Source organism: Gekko japonicus, unplaced genomic scaffold (assembly GCF_001447785.1).
Source record: "Gekko japonicus isolate JY-2015 unplaced genomic scaffold, Gekko_japonicus_V1.1 scaffold474, whole genome shotgun sequence".
NCBI lineage: Eukaryota > Metazoa > Chordata > Lepidosauria > Squamata > Gekkonidae > Gekko > Gekko japonicus.
In genome coordinates, this window is record NW_015177020.1 from 297,619 (window position 1) to 306,370 (window position 8,752).

General features: G+C 49.5%; 1 protein-coding gene across 1 annotated transcript in view; it reads left to right on the top strand.

The window, feature by feature from the left end:
- LOC107124314 (hepatic lectin-like) overlaps positions 1–8,403 on the top strand; it is a 12,945-nt gene extending 4,542 nt beyond the window's left edge. Inside the window, exons 3-6 of the mRNA XM_015427751.1 lie at positions 658–732; positions 2,147–2,298; positions 5,318–5,430; positions 8,238–8,403. Of these exons, the coding sequence (XP_015283237.1) occupies positions 658–732; positions 2,147–2,298; positions 5,318–5,430; positions 8,238–8,403 (506 nt within the window). The remainder of the gene's footprint in view (positions 1–657; positions 733–2,146; positions 2,299–5,317; positions 5,431–8,237) is intronic.
- Positions 8,404–8,752: the final 349 nt, after the last annotated feature.

Consider the following 8,752-nt stretch of genomic DNA (forward strand, 5'->3'; position numbering starts at 1 on the left):
AACCTCCTGATGGCACCTGGTATTTTTGGCCACTGTGTGACAGAGTGTTGGACTGGATGGACTATTGGCCTGATCCAACATTGGCTTCTCTGACATTCCTATGTTCTTACATAAGAGGTCCACCATTATCGATTCTGTCGAGTTTCTCTCTGCTTAGGCACCCTGAGTGCAATGCTTTGTTTCTTGCTCTTTTACCGCCATGCAATATTGTGCACGAATGGTGGGCCAACCAATCTTTCCCTCTCCCTGTTTCCCAAACCTGCCTCTCTTGGATCTTTTTAGGACGAGCACTGTCCAAGTTATCAGGCAGACTGGACAGCAGGGTGGACGGCATCTCAGATCTGTGCCATTTCCCCCTCACAGCTGTACCTTCCCCATCACACCACCAGGGGTCTATTTCTGAACTTTAAAAAGAAATAAATCTATAATTGGGAAATCACTACAGTGTTATAATGTCTGATGGACCCAGATGGGGGAAGAACAACAAGCAAAAACATTCTCTTTGCCTCTGTGGCTAGCAAACACAGTCGGGTGAGAGTTCTACTACAGAGCGAAAGAGGGTAGGGTGGAAGCTGGGACCCCCCGGCCAGGTGGCTACTAGGGTCTGCTATCCCGTCTCCTTCACATATATTTCTCTCCTGTCCTTTGCCGTTCCAGCCACAACGCTGTCATCGCAACTGAACGAGACATACAACAAGATGAAAATCAACCCCTCCGGCCGTGATCTCCACTGTAGGTTTCTATATTTTATTTTGCAGGCATCCGTGGCTCTGTTGCTGACCCAGGCGTGGAGTGTGGTAAAGAGTAGGCCGCTGACATCTTTTCTGGTGTCCGCCAAGTGCTTTAGAAAGTGGGCGTGGCCAGGTGGGGGTTCCCCCCCCAAGCAGGGCTTCTGATTGGCCACTGGGGATTTGATTGGCTGCGCAGATTTTTAAAGATGTTGCTTTGGCAGCGGCTGCCGACACAGCACAAGGATCTGACCTCTGTGAGTGAAGGTAGGCTCGGGTGGCCATTTTGCGGCTGGCTCCACCTCCTGCGACAGCTGTTTTGTGCCTGTGCCCACCATACTGTGTCAGAGCTCCAAAGGTGCCTGCAGGCTCAAAAAGGTAAAGGCCCTTGGCCTAGAACAATTCAGGTAGGATTGCCAGGTCTTACCTAGCTGCTGGCAGCTAGCAGCTTATCCCCTGGGTTTTTTGGTGCATGTGCAAAGCACACACAGCGCGATGATGTCACCCGGAAGTGACGTCATCGTGCAGGGCATGTTGCAGCGGGACGCTCTATCATTTGAGGGAAAACTCTATGGTAGCCATTGCACCAGGCATGTTGGCACTAACAGGGCTCTTTGGGGGCACAGTTCCCCCCCGCCAGCCAGATCAGGGGTGGCAGATTGGGCCCCCCCGAAAGCGGGTAAACCCCTGCTCCTGTCGGGGGAATGGCAACCTTAGATTCAGGAGAGGGTGTAATCATGCGTGTTTGGTGGTGGTAGTGCTGTTACCATTTTTTATTAGGACCGGAGAAGTTACGCTTGGGCCCTGACCCCTCTGCTACCAATCCTTTTTGGCAATCAAGCTCTACAGGAAGCTCCAAGTGAGGGGTTGTGCTGGCCTAGAGGAGATCACATATTATGTTGTCCAGGGCTTTTTTTTGTAGAAAAAGCCCAGCAGGAACTCATTAGTATAATAGGCCATACCCAAGAGCAGGAACTCATTAGCATATTAGGCCACACCCTGACAGCACAGCTCATTCGCATATTAGGCCACACCCCATGTTGCCAGGTGCGGTCATCCAGCCACACCCACCTATTGCTTCTTATTCTCTTTAACTTGTTTGTTGTCAAAACCCAGGGCTTTTTGCATGTTAGGCCACACACCCCTAATTGTAGCCAATCCTAAGGAGTTCCTGCTGTTGGGTGTGGCCTATTATGCTAATGAGATCCTGCTGGGCGTGGCCAACTCGGGAGCCAGCCGGAACTCTGTTCTTGTGCGTTCCTGCCCCAAAATAGCCCTGATGTTGTCACTATAGCCTGTACTTACCAGGCTCAAACACTGGGTTGGGCTTCCCTCAGCACCACCACAGTTCTCAGGCTCTCATCAATTCCCAGGCCAAGCTACGAAGTGGTGATCCTCGTCTCTTCTTCTTTCCTTAGTGTTCCCCTGTGGCCCAGACAACAGGCAGTGGGAGTACTTCAATGGGAAGTGTTACTACTTCTCCTTAGAAACTGTTCCCTGGCAGGAGGCCAAGACGAAGTGTGAAGAGCAACACGCCAAGCTGGTTGTCATTGATGGTTTCCCCAAGCAGGTAACGGAAAAGGGGATCTGGTTGTCTTTGGGAATGGGCGGGAATGACGGAAGCCAAAGTGCAATTTTTGTGTGTGTGTATGTGTGCAAAGTGCTGTCACGTTACAGCCAACCTGTGGCAACCCCAGCAAGGGGCTTTCAATGCTAGCGAGAAGCAGAGATGGCTTGCCACTGCCTTCCTCTGCAGAGTCTTCTTTGCTGGTCCCCCAGCCAAGCACTGACCCTGCTTAGCTTCTGACATCTGGTAAGAATCGGGCTATATTATACCATTCCACAACAGTGGAAGGTCAACTTGGGAGGGCTTCTGGAATTCTAGCTGGTGGACCTCCCGATGACACCTGGGTTTTGGCCACTGTGTGACACAGAGTGTTGGACTGGGTGGGCCCTTGGCCTCATCCAACATGGCTTCTCTTACGTTCTTATCCCCCAAAGTGCAGTTTGCAAATACCAGTTGCCCATGTGAATGCAGCTGAACAGCAGTGCTTCACTTTGCCCCCTTGCAAATACCAATTACCCAAGTGAATGGCAGTCCTCCCTCTCTCATCAATCACCCCTCGAGGTCAAGAAATGCAAAAGAATCACAATGCAATCTCAGCAGCCCCGTAGCCAGGATTTTGTGGCTTGTTGGGCAAAATGTTTTCTGCTGGGGCTGCCATTCTTTTCCATAATGAGGGGGCACGCCCCTCTCCCTCCTCTCCTGCAAGCTTTAAAGGGCCCTTCAGCTGCTCGATGGGGAGCACGTGGCCTGCCAATCAGCTGGAGGGCCCTTTAAATCTTGCAGCAGAGGATGGAGGGGGGGCATGCGCTACTTCCTGCTTCTTCTCAGAAGGGATCCTTCAAATACATTTGAGAAAAAGTGGGGAGGGACCTTTAAGGAAGGGGGCTGGCCCTTTGAGGAAGGGTGCGGAGCCCCCAATAGCCCCATTGTAGGGCCAGAATCTCACCTGCCTCCTCCAGATCTTTAAAGGCTGAGATGGGCTGTCCTCAGTGGGCAGTTCCAGGATAGTTCCAGTGAAGATCCCCCCAGCGTACGACACCAATGGCAGCCAGTCTGGCCATTTAACTGACAGGGAAATTTCCTGATGGGCCACTGCCCTAGAAGGCTGCTGGTGGCCAGAAGCAAGCTCTAGCAACATGCCAGAGCTTCAGGGGTCACTTGGCTCTGGTCCTCCATTGGCCATGATCACTGGTGACAGTTCACCAATTCTCTTTTCCCACACTGCTGCCAGTGTTTAGGAGGAAGCAATGGGTGAGCTCCTCCAGCAAATTTGAAGAAAAATGCATAGCATCCTGGTCTTCACTCATCAACTATAACAGTGGTGGGGAACTATGGCATGGGTGCTAGAGGTGGCACTCAGAGCCCTCTCTATGGGCACACGTGCCATCGCCCCAGCCAGGCCCAGACCATTATTAAAGTGTCGAATTCTCTGCCAAATAATTTTAAGTAAGTAAATGAAAGCATTTGGGATTGCTTTCCTTACTTTGTTTGGATCATCTTAAGTTAATGTATGAGTTGTTTTTTCTAAAGTAAAACCTCAGTATTCAGGTTAAATTGCCGTGTTGGCACTTTGCGATAAATAAGTGGGTTTTGGGTCACAGTTTGGGCACTCGGTCTCTAAAAGGTTCACCATCACTGAACTGTATGGTTGAATCTGATGTAATTCCAGCAAATCCTTTATACAAATCAATGATATGCTTTTGAAACTTGAACCTGAAACATTATTTGGCTTAGATCTTAGTATCTGAAGTTACTTTCAGAACACTAATTTAAAGTTTGCCTGTAAAGATACGTTTTTATTATACGATTGTTGCCTTAAGAGGCGTTTTGTAGTGTGTAATATAGTTCTTCTTCAGCCTGGACATAGTTAAGCATGAATGTTTTTTCTAACCTATCTTTGTACTTCATCTGCAGACATCTATTGCACTTGCTTTGTATTGTTATTAAATTCTTAAATAAAATTTATTTTTTTTAAAAAACCCATTGTTTGCATCAGTGAGTAACCCCCTGCACAGCTGACACCTAGCTCCACTCAGCTGGGCTTGCTCCAGGGCCATTTTCGCTTCCCAGTCCACTCTTGAGGCAGCAAAGACAGTTCTGTGATGGTCTTTTCCAAGCTGGTTGTTCCAAGTGGATCCATTCGGGGGGGGGGGGGCCATATTTGTTCCCATGCAGCAGCATGAGACGTGACTGAACCCTCACCTAAAAGCTCACAACTAAAACTTCCCCTGCCTCTCTGAAAAATTACTGATAGTGCTAGTCGAACACACGGAACAAAAATGTAGTGCAGCCTTTCAAAGTATTATCAGAGTAGGGTACAAAGAGGCTTCATAAGCAGGGGTCGTTTCATAGAAAAAGAGCTAGGGGAACTCATTAGCATAACTCATTAGCATATGCCACACCCCCTGACATCACCGGAAGTGTGTCATAAGGCCACACACCCCGCCCCCAATAGCCCCGGCCGCCGCCGCCGGCCTTGCAGCTCCACTGCCGAGCCCCATGAGGGGCCCGGCGGTGGACCTGCAAGGCCGGCGGGAGTGCAAGGAAGCCCCGCGAAGGCCCTCCCTGGCCCCAGGCAGGCAGGGGTGGGGAGAGGCAGGGAGGAAGCAACTTACCCTCCCTCTTCTCCTGCCTCCTCCTGGCTGAATGAGGGCCGGAAGCGGGGCGGCCGGAAGCAGGGGGCGGGGCTTCGTCATGTGCCCCGCCCCCGTACCTCACCCGGGGGAACTGCGATCCCCCCCGAAATGACCTCTGTTCATAAGAAATGGCACTTTGAAACATCTGTGCCACAGCAGAAAAGGTCCTGCAGCAGATCCCTGTCAACCTTGCTATCCAAAAAGAAGGGATACCGATAGCCCTCTCACCTGCCACCAAGTAGGTCTTATGATTCTTTTTGAAAATCTATTTATTTTGGCCGTAGCTTCCCCCTGAGGCAAACCAGATATTTCCCACCATTTCCACTTTGACACAGCAACACAAGTCAGCATGCCCTCAGCCACACTTGTCTGATCTCCCCCTACAGAACTTCATACAGACCCGAACTAGGAATGAGCGCTTTTGGATCGGACTTCATGAGTTGCAAACAGAAGGAGAATGGAAATGGCTGGATGGTAGCAACTACAGAACAGGTTTCAAGTAAGCCCTGCTGTAACACAAAATTGTGACATTGTGGGGAAGCTCAACCCGAACCTAACTCTCCTGTGGCTTCCTCCTGCAAGGACAGATGCATCAATTTGTATGGGTGTGGGAGCAGCAGTGACTTACCCACATTCTTGTTCTCCTCACTTGTAAGTTCCTGTTTCTTTGGAGGTTTTTCCCTGTTCTGCATATGTTTTGCTCCCTCTAGTGGTTGATTTGGTATTACATTGATTTATGTCCAGCATAAAAACCTACAGTTTAAATATGCAGGGAGATACGCTGGACATAACCTGATGTAATATCGAATTGACCACTAGAGGGAGCAAAACATGCATGGGACGGGGGGGGGGACCCCAAAGCAACAAGAACTTACAGGTGAGGAAAATGGGAATATTGAAAAACCCTCTGTCAACAAAGTGACTTCATGGGATTTGCTCCTGGCTTCAAGGGAATCTTGATCAGTCACAGTGAGAAGGTAGTATGATTTTTCATGACATGTCTAGTGATCCTGATGTGCTCTGTAGATCTTATTCACACTTCGAGTTAGGATCCACCCATCGGTCATTCCATTCTGTGATTCTTGAGTGACAAAGGAAAATAATGGAATGACAGAGGGAAAGAATGGAATACATTATCAGCTTCCAGTTCTCTCACCTGGCTGAAACCAAGGCCTAGTTATTTTATTCGTATCACCCTTTGAACTCACACATAAAAGCAACTTTGGGATTTATTTCTTTTTTACACCGTTCCATCTCAAACCATTAATTGTTTGTAATTTTGAACATGAAATTATCTACCCTGAAAATGCTGGTACCATTTTATGGCTGTGGTCACACGGAGCAGTTGCCACGCTACTGCGACGGAAGATAGGCAGATTTTCTGGGTGCGATCTCACTGCCACATCTGGGAAGCGTAGAGCTCCCGTGACGAACCTGAGGCTTCCCTCTGAAGATGCGCGGTTAAAAACTAGTACCTCGGAGGTACTAGTTTCCGGAAACCGCGGGGCAAGGGCGGGTGTCTGATCGCGTTTCCAGTGGCATCCGCGCCCGCCCATGCCCCATTGCGAAAAGGTTTTTTCCCCCCGAAGTCTCCAGGGATGCGCATAAGCACCCAACGGGGTATGCGCATACTTCAGGTTAAAAAAAACCACAACCCCGTTTGCCGCGCCGCGCTGCTTCTTTGGCGCGTCATGTGATAGGCACCTCCCCCTAACCACGGGACCTCGACGGGACCGCGAGGGGACGCCTGATTGCGCAGTCGCGCGTTATTTCGCCACGCCTCCCCCCCGCAATATCCGGCCCATGTGGCCGGGGCCCAAATATTGTGAAACGAATTGTTGACATTGCACAGTCTCCAACTGGCAGAAAATGCCATTTTGTCCAGAAGCAGGCGGGGGTTGGAGATCTCCCAGAATTACAACTGATCTCCAGACAGCAGAGATCACTTTCCCTGGAGGAAATGGCTGCTTTGGAGGGTGGACTTCATAGCTCCCGCTTCAGACTCCACCACCCCCAGGATCAACTCCCAAAGCTCCAGGGATTTCCCAACCAGGACTTGGCAACCTTCAACTGTTTGTAGTTTTCACATTTCCTAAGTCCAATTGTCTCATCCACTCTGTAAATCAAACTTTAGGGTTTCAGACCAAAAAGACAAACACGTAATAAGGGATTTTAATATCTAGAAGAAGAAGAGATTGGATTTATACCCCGCCCTTCACTACCCAAAGGTGTCTCAGAGCGGCTTACAAACTCCTTTCCCTCCCCCTCCCCACCACAGACACCCTGTGAGGTAGGCGGGGCTGAGAGAGCTCTTGACAGACACTGTTATTTTTTCAAGAACAGCTCTTATCAGAACTATGGCTTGCCCAAGGTCATCCAGCCAGGTGCAAGTGGAGGAGTGGGGAATCAAACCCGGTTCTCCCAGATTAGAGTCCGCGCACTTAACCACTACACCAAACTGGTCTAGTCCATGAATGCAAAATCGTTTGGGCGGGGTGTGTGTGTGTCAGATACAATGTGTTCACAGAATTGGTTCCTTTCTAGGCGAACACAACAATAATCTCTGTGATTTCTTGTTCCTTCTACATTACTGCATTCCTCTTTTCTTTTAATTAAACAAAGCTTTCTGTATCACCTAGGGTTGGTAGCTCTGGGTTGGGAAACCCCTGGAGATTTGGGGGTGGAACCTGGGGAGGGTAGTGGGAGGGGCCTCAGCAGGGTCTAATGCTACAGAGCCCAAATGCTGAAACAGCAGTTTCCCCAGGGGAACTGATTTCTGTCATTTGGAGATCAGTTGTGATTCCTGGAGATCTCCAGGCCCCACCTGGAGGCTGGCAACCCTAAACCAATTCTGGATGTAACGTTTGAGTCCAGTGGCACATTTATGACCAACAAAGTTCAGTTCTGGGAAATGCTCCCTCTAAGCTGTGGAGCCTTGTGAGCAAAAACTCTACTTGGTGAGCTACTGGCATTAAAGTTGCGAACGAACCATTTGGCTACTGCATAAATAAGTTTGCTCTGGAGCCATCCTTCCTGAGCTAAGGCAAAAACGTGTGAGCCGGAGGCTAAAGAACTGTGAGCTAACTCACACTAACTCACCATAGAGGGAACACTGATTCTGGGTATAAGCTTTCCTGTGCACGCACAACTGTGTTCTTTGTTCGGTTACTTTAGACCAGCACAGCTTACCTACATCAGTTTCAGAAAGGGTAGCCTAGGCTCCTTGGAGAACACATAAAAATCCACTGGATTTGGGCCATTTGTTTGGTTTGTTCATTTACAAACAAAGCTTTTCTTTGATCCCAGGTACTGGAAGCAGGGAGAACCCAACGACTACATGCGACATGATGAGGACTGTGCCCAAGTCTGGATCAATGGGGAATGGAACGATTTCACCTGCAGTTCCAGCTGCTACTATGTTTGCGAGAGGCCCATGCCGAGCCCCCCTCCGGCAGCACCCAAAGGAAAGTGAGCCCCTGCTGTCGTTTACGCTGAAGGAAGGAAGAGAAGAGGGGGGGGGATGGATACAGTAGTGAGAAAAGAAATCTTATTTCATTCGAGAGTCCCTACACATCTCACATGCAGCTTAGTTGGGTGGTCTGTATGGCAACCCATCTCTTACAGGGTTTGCTCTCAGGGTGTTTTCACACAGCCTGAATAATGCTCTTTCGAACTACCTTCAATGCACTCGGACCATTGTTTGCTGGTGGGTTTTGCCATTTCGCGCAGTAAAGTCCAGTTGCAAATCACATTGGAAGCAGGGCTGCCAACATCCCGGTGGTAAGATTACATGTAACAAAGTACCGCCATGTACAATAGTT